Source organism: Colletotrichum phormii (genome assembly GCF_030913505.1).
Source record: "Colletotrichum phormii strain CBS 102054 chromosome Unknown BDP81scaffold_4, whole genome shotgun sequence".
In the NCBI taxonomy this organism is placed as follows: Eukaryota; Fungi; Ascomycota; class Sordariomycetes; order Glomerellales; family Glomerellaceae; genus Colletotrichum; species Colletotrichum phormii.
In genome coordinates, this window is record NW_026851446.1 from 636,642 (window position 1) to 650,259 (window position 13,618).

At 54.2% G+C, this 13,618-nt stretch overlaps 4 protein-coding genes across 4 annotated transcripts; 2 read left to right on the forward strand and 2 right to left on the reverse strand.

Annotated features, from left to right (window-relative positions):
- Positions 1-229: 229 nt before the first annotated feature.
- BDP81DRAFT_446562 (uncharacterized protein) lies at positions 230-3,537 on the reverse strand (the record flags this gene model as incomplete). Its single annotated transcript, XM_060592077.1, has 3 exons — positions 230-2,428; positions 2,485-2,582; positions 2,631-3,537. 3 exons carry the CDS (start codon positions 3,535-3,537, stop codon positions 230-232), a joined length of 3,204 nt encoding a protein of 1,067 aa, XP_060448815.1.
- Positions 3,538-4,285: 748 nt separating this feature from the next.
- On the forward strand, positions 4,286-5,764 carry BDP81DRAFT_390940 (WD repeat domain-containing protein; the record flags this gene model as incomplete). Its single annotated transcript, XM_060587481.1, has 1 exon — positions 4,286-5,764. One exon carries the CDS (start codon positions 4,286-4,288, stop codon positions 5,762-5,764), a length of 1,479 nt encoding a protein of 492 aa, XP_060448816.1.
- Positions 5,765-8,828: 3,064 nt separating this feature from the next.
- Positions 8,829-10,031, forward strand: BDP81DRAFT_311522 (insulin-induced protein; the record flags this gene model as incomplete). Its single annotated transcript, XM_060583727.1, has 2 exons — positions 8,829-9,596; positions 9,651-10,031. The coding sequence occupies 2 exons, from the start codon at positions 8,829-8,831 to the stop codon at positions 10,029-10,031; spliced, it is 1,149 nt and encodes a 382-aa protein (XP_060448817.1).
- Positions 10,032-10,700: 669 nt separating this feature from the next.
- BDP81DRAFT_446565 (uncharacterized protein) lies at positions 10,701-11,395 on the reverse strand (the record flags this gene model as incomplete). The annotated part of the gene is made up of 2 exons (XM_060592078.1): positions 10,701-10,897; positions 11,161-11,395. 2 exons carry the CDS (start codon positions 11,393-11,395, stop codon positions 10,701-10,703), a joined length of 432 nt encoding a protein of 143 aa, XP_060448818.1.
- Between the last annotated feature and the right edge of the window lie 2,223 nt (positions 11,396-13,618).

Sequence of the window (13,618 nt, forward strand, 5' to 3'; positions counted from 1 at the left end):
ACTACTAGACGTCGCCGGCAATTATATGTACAAGAAAGGGTTCTATCGGAAGGGAGAGGGGAGCCTCGATTCAGCACAGCGCTGTTCGCACAATGAAAGAAAAAAAACAAGTAACCGTGACGATCCATGCGCTCGCTTGTCCAGTGTATATATTCAATTCTACAAAGCCAAACCATCTCCGTCTCTATAACGGCTTGGTAGATGTTGTAGTCAGCTAAACCAAGCCTTTCTATCTGCTAGTTCGCTGCTCGCCCGCCTCCGCTGCAAGGTCTCTCTCCACCATCTCGATCGAGCCCAGACTGGGGAATCGCTTCGAGAAGTCCTGGACGTAGTCATCCTTCTCCTTGGCTGACATCTCCAGCACCGGTCGCCCGGGGAGTCCAACACCTACGAGATGCTCAGAAGACATGGATTGCGATGGGTGAGGCTGCTTCGGTGGCGAGCCCGGTCTACCGCCAGTCGGCAAGCTGTTCAAGTGCATTGGCTTGCGAGGTGCGACTGGCCTCGGTCCTGGTGTAGACCGTCCCGCTGTTGGAACGGGCTCATTTGCAGAGGGCCGTACTTTATTGACCATAACATCTGATGAGTTTGACGGCGTCATTGGGCGAGGTTTGGCGCCGCCCACTGGCTTCCTAGGGATATCAGGAAGCTGCTTGTCTCTGCCGGTGGGCGAAGATGTATCTGTGTAAATACCATACCCCTGAGCAGTGCGCGGAACTTGGACTGAAGACTTCTGCCCCTCGCTCAACAGATTTTGAACCCGGTTCTGGATACTGACAGCCCGAGAAACGCCACCAATGCTCTTCGGCAGCGATCCGGGGCCGCCGGAACCTGGTCCTTGGTTGGTGAATCTTTGACGATACTCTGCCGCCGCCGCTTCAACGCGACGTTCTTCCTCCTCAAGGCGCAAACGCTCCACCTCACGTCTCATTGCCGGCGTCATCTCTTCGGTCTCCTCCATGCCTTTACCGTCGTCGGTTCGACCATCGGTGGCTTCCGATCCCTCGATAGGGTCCAATGCACTAGTCCGGTCGAGCTGCTTGAGCGGCGATGGGGTCCGGGCAGGTGGTGGTGCTTGGTTTCCCTCGAAACGTTTGAATGCATCTCCAAACTTGCCAGCAAACATACTCTTCGTCCCGGACAAAGAGCCAAGACTTCCGCGTTTGCCATGCTTAGAGTGCCAGTCTCGCTTCTTTGAGTCTGACTCTTCCATACTGCGCAAGAAATCCACGTTGGACTCGATAGGGGCTTCCTCTTCCGGCTCTGCTACTGCAGGAGATGGCACCCTGTCGGGGAACTTGTTGGGGGACATGAGACCGGGAGAAGGAAGGGCCTTCGAAGAGCCTTCTTTCTCTCGTAGGAAATCTAGATTAGATTCCAAATGAGTGCTTACGGGCCGCGGGCGTCCATCAATGGATCTTCTCGACTGAGCACTTGCATCGAGCAGCTCCAAACTTGGCCGACCTCCTTCAAGCGACGGTCGAGAAGACGACGGATGTCGCACGTGCGTTGGGCGCAGCTGATATGAGGGAGCGCGAGGAAGCGATCCCTCTTCATTTCCTGGGCGCAACGGTAGAGCCTGGTCTTGCTGACGAGGAAGGCTCGTAGACCGGTGATGGTCTGTCGTTGGCACCTTCCACACGGGTATCGCTTGCGGAGGCTGGTGTTCAGGTGGAGGGGAAGCTGTCATTGTCCCAGTTGACACATATCTCGACGACTGTGGCTGAGGCTGAAACTGCGGCTTGGTCTGTGAAGAAATCGCCTGCAGTTCTGGGTTCTTGTTAATGATGGCGTGCGCCCTGCTCATCTCAGTTGGCTTTGGGGGAGCAGATGCTGTCTTGGTGAGTCCCGCCGCACCTGGAGGAGGCGATTTGACCGTTGGCGGCGGGTAGGAAGCAGTGACTGCCGGCGCGACAGTTCTCGGTCTGGCCTGCTCCGGGTTCTTGGGTGGAGAGTGGGATATCGGGAACTGATCCGCCGACCTGTCGGCAGACCTCGGGACCGGGACTCTCTGCTGTTGTGTTGGGGGCGGCGTATGAGAGTCGAAGCTGAATTTTGTACCATGTTCATGAAGGATGGAAAATTGATCAACAGGCGGGAATCTAGACGCAAATTCATCGACATCTCCAGCCACAGCTGTAGCCACAGCTGTGGATGGCGCCGCCGCCGCAGCAGCAGCCGGCGCATCTAGAGCAGCGAAGGGGTCTCCGTTTGTCACCCTCATAGGAGACGGACTCGGTTTAGCCGCTTGGGCAGGCTGAGGTTGCTGGCTAGCAGCCGGCAGCCTTCCTCTTCTCATAGGAACGATGTCGGGAATGGCCTCCTTCTGCTGAGCAGGCGGGGAGAAGACGGCGCCGACCTTTGGTTGGGCTTTCTCTGTAGCAGAAGGCCGGCTCTGCTGAGCTGAAGGCTGTTTTCCGGCATAGATCTGTACAAGTGTTAGTCAAACGAACAGTCGTGATGTCTGTGGAATAAGGGACTTACATCGTGGATAGGAACATCTCGTCCTTGCATTGCACATCCCTCGCGGAGGACCTGGTAAATATTTGGTCGTGCCTGGGGACTCTCGCGCAGCATGGATGCTAGCTATGTTAGTTACCGTGAGGTGGCCAAGGTTTCTGGGTACTTACCAATAAGTTTCTTCAGCCGGTCCGAGAACACAGGGTAGCTGGGATACTTGAAGCTCGCGTTGAGAATGGCCAATTGTCCCTGATCCTCGAAAGGTGTTGTATAGTAGCACAACTTGTACAACAAAACTCCCAGAGCCCAAATGTCTGACTTTTCGTCGATGGGCTGTTTTCGATAAACATCAACCATCTCTGGACTTCTATACTGCATAGTGGTGTGCTTCTGGACATCCTCGTCCAGAAGTCTGCATTCGACGACGGTCTGGGGCGCGGGTTTGGGCGGGGCAGCAGATCCAAAATCGCAAAGCTTGAAACGCTTCTGGGAACCATTGCTAAGGATCAAGACGTTTTCGACCTTCAAATCGCGGTGAAGAAGCGGTGGCTTGAGGTAGTGCATACAGGCGACACCTTCCGTTATGTCGGTAAAAATGTGGAGGATCTCGGGTTCGGTCAAGCGGTGTTGTAAACGCGTGTTCATGAAGTCAATGAGTCCGCCTCCGTTGCAGAATTCCATGAGTAGGAACACCTCGTAGCCTCCCCCTCGCATTTCTGATGCATGGGAGTCGATGTATGTGACGATGGGTCGATGGCCCTTGAGCCTCTTCATGGTTTCGACCTCGATTCGCATGCTGCGCAGAGCCTCCTTATCGGGAACAGCGACTCTTTTCAAGACAGCCATATCGGTGCCGTCGACGGCTTTCGGAAGCTTAACCAGGTAGACGTGTGCGAAGCCTCCCTCGGATAGGTATTTCTGGATTACCACCCTGTGGCCTCCGACCTGTATCTTCGTTCCGGGCGTGAAGGTGCCAGCAGGCGCCGTAGCCACAGGGGCAGGCATTGGTGCGCCATAGGTGGCAGGGTGAGCAGCTCGAGGAGCTGCGGCAGGCACATGATGGCCGTAGGATGCCATTTCGGCTAGATGGCTTCGGGGAAGTGTCGTCGGTAGGTATTGTGGCCGTCCGGAGTATTTAGTCAGACTGAGGGCGTCGTGGGTCAGCGGGAGGTTGAGGTCGGTGAGATGCTAGACGGTGAGAAAGCACGGGAGTGACAGGAGAGGGAAAGTGGCATTGACGAGCGTTTGCGACCCGAGCAAGGAACGATCAAGCCATTCTTGGGTGTCGATGGTATTGATGGTGTATATTGGCGTCCTGGATGAGTTGGTTCTAGGTTGCCATCCAGCTGGACCTGAACTTGGACATGCGTAGTGCGTAGTTCGCAGGTATGGAGTGTCCCTCGGCCGCTGTTAGTGGTGGAGCGCTGGCATAACGGCCTTGGGAAGTAACCAAGACCCTGGCACATCCTGTTCCATGTTTCGCAATGCAGTCGGGGAAGTGTCGGGTAAATGCACCGTAAATGCTGTCATTGGTTGGACAGCTGCAGCAAAGGTGCGGGCCAGATGGCACCAAGTGTGGGATTTCGTCTGATCCCGTAAACGGTCAGGCAGAGACCCAGATTCGTTGGTGGGGTAGATTCAGCTACCCACGTCGTTTTATCGATATCGGATAACGATAAGACGTTGATCGAGTCGATAAGGTAATTTTTTTTCTTTGCCCGGGTGTCGAGCCGCTTTGCGCTGCAGAGCTGCAACTTTTTTGATCTGATCTTGCACGCTAGAAAACCTACGCAGGCCTAAAGAAACGACGACGAAGACAATCAAAATGGTGGCCAAAAGAAAGAGAGTTGAGATCGTGGAGGCGACTCCCGCATCCAAGGCAGCGCCCTCGAAGAAGACCAAGGCAAACACCAATGGCTCTGCTTCCAGACCGTCGAAAGCGTCTAAGGCGTCCAATGCGAAGGAGACAACAACTCTGACGGGCCCCGCCGAAGAGGTGACGATACAGATTGTCACCGGCTCCTACGACCGAGTCCTCCATGGTATCACAGCGACGATCAAGCCAGAGGGCAAGGTCGAGTTCGCCGACACTTTCCTGTTCTCTGCGCACACCTCGGCCATCCGCTGCATCGCCCTGTCGCCTCTCTCGGCACCTATTCCCGGCCAAGGCCAGAAGGTCTTGCTGGCATCTGGCAGCACCGACGAGCGCATCAACCTCTACAACCTTTCAGCGCATCCCCCGAACCGCAAGAACCAAGACGCCCTTTCTGCCGTCGCCGCTCGCCCGATTCTCGAGAACCCCAAGAACCGAGAGCTGGGAACGTTACTACACCACTCGTCGAGCATCACCAAGCTCGCATTCCCTACCCGATCGAAGCTGCTCTCCTCGAGCGAGGATTCCACAATCGCCGTCGCCAGAACGAGGGATTGGTCCGTCTTGTCGACTATCAAGGCACCGATAGCCCAGGCCTCGGGCAGACCCAGCGGTGACACTGCGCCCTTTGGCGGCGCGCCATCCGGTGTCAACGACTTCGCCATTCACCCCAGCATGAAGTTGATGATCAGCGTCAGCAAAGGCGAGCGGTGTATGCGACTGTGGAATCTTGTCACTGGCAAGAAGGCCGGTGTTCTGAACTTCAGTCGCAAAATGTTGCAGGAGGTAGGAGAAGGTAGACACTCGACGGGAGAGGGACGGAGAGTAGTTTGGGGAAAAACAGATGATGAGGATGAATTCGCGGTTGGATTCGACCGGGACGTTATCGTCTTTGGCATGGACAGTGTTCCCAGATGCCGTATCATGCCCGACGCAAAGACAAAGATTCACGACCTATCCTACGTCACCATTGACGGCGAATCCGAATCGAGTCTATTGACGGTGTGCACCGAGGATGGACGGGTCTTGTTCTTCTCTACCAAGGCAGACGACCTGACGAAGCCTGACTCAGAAGACAAGACTCTGTCGAGCGCCAAGTTGGTCGCTCAGATCGGAGGCAAGGAAGATGGTGTTGTTGGCCGCATCAAAGACACGGCTATTCTGCAAGTCCAGGAGGGCGGTTCCACGGCACTGCTGGTGGTTGCTGGCAGCAGTGATGGCAAGTTGCGGGTATGGAAGATTGGCGCAAAGGAGCTCACCGCCGGCAAGGGTGAGAAGGCTGGCAAGTTGCTAGGAACCTATGGCACCAATAACCGCATCACGTGCGTAGCGGCATTCACGATGATTCCTCGGCCAGAGGGAGTGGAGGAGAGCGAGGACGAGGTGGATGAGGACTCTGATGAGTCTGAGGATGACGACGATGAAGAGTAAACTACAACGACTGTGCAATAGCAATGATAATTCAAGATATCCGTGCAATTCCCGTGTCAATTCGTGGTCGTCGGGCATTGTAGAGTTCCATTCCGACCGAATGGAAGTGTGGATGTCAAACGGCGGTCGGAGAGACGGCTCCGACTTGCCGTTGCCGGGCGTCGCGTCGTTGATTTCTCAAACTGGCCCGTGCTGCAATCCGCTGATCGGCATCAGGCGTGTCTCGTATTAGTCTGCAGATTGCATGCCAATCCCCAGTTCTGTTCTTTGGCACGGGCGTTTACAATTAGATGCGTCGACGGCCTCGATGGGCTGAAGGTCCGAGGGTTGATCTTGGCCACGGCTTCGGATCAAGGTTGGTCTAGTAGTGATGGGCGCGTGGTAAGCTGAGAAGTCCGAGATATTTGCAGAACGGGCTGACCACCTTAGTTAGTGCAACATGGGGAATGGAATAAATTGACAAGACGTGGACTGAACCCAGGGACACGAGAAGGGACAAGCGTGTCGAGAGTCGTGTTCGAAGTTTCCTTCACAGGCGTGGCTCCAGGCGTGCAATGCCTGAGTAATAGGTGATATAATTCGGATTTCATGTTGGTGTCTCTGGAAATAGTGACTCGAAAGGGAAACGAGGGTTAGCCGGCGAGACATTAGACCATGACGGCCCACGGGAAGCAAGGCTATCGCCGTCTTCCCGCTTCCCCCCGCCCCCCTTGGGGCCTTCGGTACCTACCTCGCCCTGATTGAGAATCCTGCTGGGCTGCATAGTCTCAAGTCTAGCAATTGAGTCTTAGTCATGACTCAAACTTGCGAGTTTTCATCTCCATCGCGTTCCCCCCTTCGTTCTCCTGTGATTTGATCCAGGGAACATGTCTGAATACGCGGACTGCTCGGAAACGGTCAAATATCATGGGCCAGCCCCTCTTTACGCCGAGTATCAAGCATTAGCTAAGCTGGCAGGGAGGTAAGGGTGGCGGTCGGTCGCACCTGCAAGGGTAGGTAGTTTCGCGGCTCTTAGAACACGCCAGGAGAGGGGAGCGTGGAGAAGAAGCCCGATTCTCAGGTGAAGGAAAGAGCGGAGAGCTAGCTGGTACGGTCACGGGACCGCACGGGTGGATTTTGAAGGCACTTGGAGAGAAAGAAACGCGGTCATCCGCTGCCACTTTGTGTACCAAGTAGGTATCGGTCTGGCTGGGCGGGAGCGATCAGTGAGGTGGTACCACTGGTGCTCCTGCGAAACGGGGTGACGGGGTGACGGGCTAGCAGAGTGTGGGGTAGCGGCGAATCAGCAGGTCAAGAATGTCATTTCAGGAGCCAACTCTGGTGGTCGAGGGGACCTCCCACGATGCTGCACGCTCCTTGCACCCAGTCATGTGGCTCCACCGGGACACACAGCTTTTGCATGCAGTTGGGGCTTGGCGGGACTTGGAGTCCCCTAGCTTCCGGCTCATATGCCCGGGCGTCCTTCTTTTCGCTCCTCACCAATCCGAGGGATGCCAATGCTCAACAGCGGGGGGAAAAGACTGTTTAATTGTGTGCAGGTACGAAAAGGTGTGTGCGAAAAGTGCAGAAATTTTGGGAAGCTGCCTTACGGTCCACAGTCCGTTTGGTCACCGTGGTCACGCAGCATATCAGCATCAGCACCACTTTGATGTACCTATCAACGACTGTAACGGCGGTCCAGTCAACGGCAGGTGTGGTGCATATGCATACAGATTCTGGAGAGGAGAAGGCAATGCAAGCCTTGCACGTTGGAGGCGACTAAAGTACCGTGGGTATGTAGGTATGAATGCAGAAAACAGAGGCATGTTGCGGTGCGGTGCGGTGCAGGCAAGCCGCAAGAACATGGGTAGGTCTCCATAGCTACTACCTATGAAGGTACCCCAGGTACGAGGCAAAGTACGGAGTATACATATACGACCTACAAAACCGAGTATCCGCACTCAAAACAAAATGTACTTCGTCCCTGCAAAACGGCAATGCAAATGCGCAAAGTCCAGACATGTGAATGTTCCTACTTCCCCAGTTCCCAGCCCTCCTCCACTCCCCTCTTCTCAATTTTCTCTTTCTCGTAACTCCATGCAACAACCTCTTCCAACCTGCTTACCCGTTGCTGTTCATTCCCCCAAGCCACACAACGCAGAGACCACACCACCATCACGCTGTGATTCCCCTCTTCTCGTCTGTTGCCCGCATCTGTTTTACCGTTCATGTCTCGTCCTTGGTCGTAGCCGTCGTCGTTCCGGACCAAAGACGCGCATGAGAATACCTACACGCCAGCCATTCTTCGTACATGCAGCAGACTCACGGCCGCTGAGAACAGACCCTCACGCCTTCCATTGCTTACGGTACTCGCCTGCCACGGACGCCAGCAAGCCACAGCGAACTGACCTCTAAGAGATGATGCCGCCGTCGCCACCTCCTTCACTCCTGTCACCCTAACCTAACGCCTTGTGCCCATTTTCGTCACTCACGTCTGTTTATAGCTGGTCATCTTGACTGCTTCTTTCCCCGGTATAGGCATATTGGTTCTTTCCTCTCTTCGCTATCCCTCCACTCCACCCACCACCAAACTACACGACATCCTGTGGCAGGGTTGTCTTGCATCAGCTCTTCCGAACCAACTCAACCTCGACCTCTCACCTTCCACGCTTACCTGTCGAATTTCCCAACAAAATATACGACCCTGGCTGCCTTATAGTACTACGCAACCACGACTCTTCCAATCTCTCTCCAGCTCCCTCTGTTCGTCCGAATTTCTCGTCATCTTAGCTCGAGGCAAACCCCGTAGCCCACGTGAGGCGAGACACTTGCCTCTTCGTCTGAACTTTACCTGTGACGACAACAATACCTCTTGCACAGTCGAATGCGGGGACCGTCTGGGTACTCTTATACGTAGACATTGAACCTCGCTGCCATCCGGAGCCCGAGCCTGCACCCTCGCTTCTACCTAACTGTGAGCACATAACTGAGCCCTACACCCCCTCGTCAACTAGCTCTTTGACTGATCGTGTCCTATAGCCTCCAACACCTCCCTTGCTTCCCCGCTACCCCACGAACTACAAACATGTCCGACGACGGCCCCCGTCTTATAAGGCCTATTCCTCGCCGTCCCTTCGAACTGAACCACATTGCTCCGACTCCTCCAGAAGAAGACTCGTCCTCCCCCAGTCCGAACCCCGAACTCGACTTGTCTAGACTACAAAATGCCCAGACGACATCCTCGGAGTCTGGCTCCATACCTCGCGCTCAGTCGGTCCTTAACATGACCGCATCGACGCTGTTTGGAATCTACTCGCCAACCACATACGGCAGAGACTCCCGAGATGAGCCAGATACCCCCTGGGGCACTGGGGCGCAAACACCAATCAAGAGGGCCAACGTTGACGACACAACGTTTGAGCTTATGAAGGACCGCTCCAACCTGTTGCGCCGACGGTCTTCGTACCGAAGTGGAGCGAAGACCCCGCCGCCCTCGACAGCAACCACGGCCCTGTTCAATGTGTCCCGCATTGCACTGCTCTTTGTAATCGGCATGGGATACGGACTAATGGTCACGAGGTTGCAAAACGAGCACAGATTTTCGTCGTTCCAGGTCGAGAGTATGATAAAGCCCGGCTATGACTGGCAGTACCTTACATTCTGGGGCTTGTCTGGTGTCGGCCTCGGCGGCCTGCTCCCTTGGTTCGACGGCGTGTGGGAGGACACATTTGGAAAGGAGGCAGTTTCGGAGGAGACGAGCGGCAACCCATCTCCAGAAGATGCCAGTCCTGTAAAGGACTGGGCTGTGGTTGTGCGCAGCATAGGCGCTTTTGTCGGCATTGTATTCGCCATTGTAAGTTGCCTTGCGTGCAAGTGAAACATGAATTGGGACACTAACAATGGGCAGCGAAAACTTCCCTGGGCGTCTACCCTCCAGGTATCTCTCACACTGGCGCTGGTCAACCCATTCCTGTGGTACTTGATTGACCGTTCGAAACCCGGATTTCTGCTTTCGGCCGCTGTTGGCTTGGCGGGATCGGCGGTACTCCTCGGCATCAACCCAGATGTGATGCCTACACCCTCATCTCTGACCTACCGGAACGAGTCGGAGCGGGCCTACTCGGAGCCCATCACACTCGGAGGGCTCGCCAGCCAGGAAACCATAGAGATGGGCATCTGGATGCTCAGCGTCTTGTTCTGCAGCTGCGTCTGCTTTGGCAACATTGGCAGACGGTTGGCGTTGAACAAATCAGCGTCTGCGCGTGGCCGATGGGCTGGCACCAGATGACAAGACAGCATGTCAAGGTGGAAACTGTATCATTTCGGGTTATGAGTGTGTTCTCAGCTTTGTTTTCTTGGAAAGGTTGGAAACGGTCAAAAGGGGCATATCCGTATGGGTACGAATATCCATTCCCGGGGTGTATTCCATACTGTATTTGGTCTGAATAGCGTAATGATATTCCCACCGTCGACACATGCCGCAATGCTAAGCGGCCGTCGCTGGCAACGAAATATGCATTGCTCAAGTTTATCTTTTGTGTCAGGTAGGATTACAACACTGTTCTTCAAACACATATCAGTATGACAATGTTGCGATGGCACACCCTATCGTCATCGATTGCATGACAGAGAAAGTGACTTAGCCTCAGAATCTCAAAGTATCAATCTTCAACCTGTGTGAAGTCAATTCCGTACCAGTCAAGTCTACATGTAGTATTTCTCAAAATTGCACTCTTCCTCTCACGGTTATTTTTGTGTCTCCCTCTCTATCCGTAGTAAATTCAATTTTTCCCATTATCCAAGCTCCTTGACGGCATCCTCGACCAAACGTCAAATCAATCCATTTCGCTTTTGTTGCATTTCCGGTGTGTGTGTGTGTGTGTGTGTCGTCGACGATGTAACCCCCTTCTTCCTCTTCTGCTTGTAATCCATTTCTATCCCACACTCTTTTTTGTTTTCAGAGAGCCTGCTGCTTCAAGACATCGACAACCGACTGCGATCTCGAAACAATATCGTTGCCGTAATCCACCTGCGGGAGACCAATCATGGTGAGCAGCTTCGGGTTGGCAATCATTTCGTTGACCGTCGCCGATCGGCCGCAGACGTCGACAAAGGATTCGGCGGCGGCGTCGGGGCCGCTGCGACCTGGTACGCCTGGGATCGTCCATGTCAGCGATTGTGGGCTCCTCTTTTTTTTTTTTTGTGTCTCCCCTCCAAGTTCTCCGTGCCGCCGGCTTGGCCCGCGCGCGCGCACTTGCGCGGCTCGGGGGGGGTAGGTAACTCGGGTACGGGGTCCGACGCTACATCTCTTTCCTAGGAATCTCATTGCAAGATATCAACTTGAGAGGATAGCAACTGGGCTTGAGAGTAGGATACGCGGTTGTAGTTTTTGACAAACAAAAAAAAATGTTCCTAACCAATATCTTGCTGAGGGATCTGCTCCGGATACCGCACGGGCTCGCCGTCGCGGATGTGGTCGAGCTCCGTCATGATGTACCGGGAGCGGTTGACGTAGTCCCAGACGTGGAAGAGACCCTTGTGGGGGTTCGGCGGGCTCCAGGCCGGGTGGGCCTCGATGGCGTCGATGAGCTCCGAGAACTTTTCAATGATTTTGGCGCGGTGTTCGGGGGAGGGGAGGCCGAGGGAAGACATGATGGGCTATGTGTGTTCAAGGGTTTTCGTTCAAAAGGATTAAAGATACCGACGAACGTGGGGTGAGTAACTGTGTTTTAACGATGTTGGGGAAAGTGATGCGAGAGGAGAAGAGCTGCGGTGTACGATGAGTAAAGCTGTTGAATAGGAAGTTCGATGACTTGGCTTTTGGAGCAAAGCTATAGCAAAAGGACTGAAGTCCGCAAGTGTCGGTCACAATTGGTAGAGTAAGAAGAAGAGAAGATGTGAAAAAAGGTAAAGGGAAAGGTTTCCGAAAGCTTCCTCAATGTCAATAAACTGTCACATGGACAGTTTCCTCTTTCTGTGAGTTGTCGGTGAGGGTAAGCAAGGGTTTGGAACGCGTTGCCGCGTTATTGTGGCATGTTGTCCCAATCGCACAGACTCGGCTGGGCAACGGAAAGGCAAAAGCCACAGCTTCAACTCTCGAATTAGGTTGCGTTTTTCCACGCTGCTGAGGGGAAAAGAGGCGAGTGGGGTTCAAATGGCGGCATCTATGCTACCCTTTAAGATGGGTAGAATGGAGGGGTTCGAGGGGTTGATGGGCAAAAGATGGGGTCAACTGGCTGGTCCTGAACCGAAGATCTGCTCTAAAACTGGAAGCTCAGTTGCAGAGTCCATATGGCGATCCCGTGTACGAATACCCCACTAGGTAGAGAGGTGAGGTTGCACAGAGACTAAATGATACAATATATGCAGCATGATGTTAGCCACAAAGCCGACTGGTTCCCAATTTCTTCTCCTTTTCTCTCGTTGTACCGAGACATTGTTCTCTTCTGGCCGAACTATGCAGATTTTCCGACCATGGAGTTGAAATTTGTCGTGTAACCACAGTCTTACAGGAACTTACGCCCGCAGTGATTAGTTAACATATATTCTGACCTGTGGCTGAGGATTTAGTCGACAACTCCCAATGAGAAGCTAAGACTGCGGAACAGTAAAAGGCTTTGATGTTCGGTAGATTCTCGCCTCGCACTTCTGTTCCGGGCATAGGTGCGGTGCGACTCGCGCTACTCTAGAGTTGGACTCGAGCCATCAAACGACTCTCGTTGCCTCGCAAGGTAGTAGCGCGTCTAACAACCACTTAGTACCGGCAAGCCAGGTTCCGCGGTCCCGGCAAGTCTGACCATTTGTGAGGTGAAGATGATTGACGGCGGCAACGGCCATGCAAGGCGTCTGTGGCCAGGGACAGGCGCAAGACCGGGTGGCCGACTGGATGAGTGGCAACCAGAAAAGAAGCTCAGCAGCTGCCGGCTAGTGCGCAGGAAGTGAGCGGTATGCGAGTAGTCTCACGACTTTGCGCCACTACATTGCTCGAGCAAGGCTGAATCGAGATCCTGCTGTCCTCGCCTTTCGACCAAAGAGGCTAGTTGCTCGGGGAGGTCAGTGTTGCCTAGGCTTCGTGGGTGATGAGCAGCCCCGTGGTCTACTCTGTAATAGTATAGGTAGTGTAAGAACTGCGATCAGTCAAAAGTCAAGACCCGAGGCTGGCGACTAGTAACCAGGACCAGGACTAGGAGTTATGGGAGTCTAGGACTGGGTCCTGAGCCAATGGGGACTTGACAGAGCTGAAACCGAGTTGGGCAAAATGTCATGTTGCAGATGCCCATGAGACTGGGAGACAGAGAGATCCGAGACACGGTCGCCCGAAGGATAAGTCAGGCCTGCGCTTCTCAGGCCTAATAGGACGAGTATGCCTAGATTGCCGAGAAGAAATTAGAGACCAAGTCCAGAGCATCGATGTTGAGCGAAAGGTACAGAATTCAGCGGGCGTGAGGTGAGAGAGGCAGGGGCGAAAAGTAGCAAAGTGTCATGACGCACTGGATCTGAGAAGCTGAGCTGCATCTGAGTGGGCGCGGTAGCGAACAAGGCGCTGGAAAAAAACGCTGGACCCTGGCTTGTCCGGGCAGGTTTGCGCTGTCTTGGGTACGTGCAGGCGCTAGCGCCGATTGCCGGCCACAATAGAATCTCGAGGGATCGTTGAAAGCAGTTGCGATCACTTTCCAGAAGGCTCATCTTCGTCCGACTCAAGCATCGAGGTGGGAGGAAAAAACACAGTTTTGTGTGGGAATACGGGCCACGGGCACATTGTTGCCTCCAGTTTCCTTGATGAGAGACAGAGGCGTCCGCCCAGCGGTACTCGCAAAGTAACGGTACTTGTCGGCATGGATCAAGCGTGGTGAATGGCCATGCTTGCTGATGTCA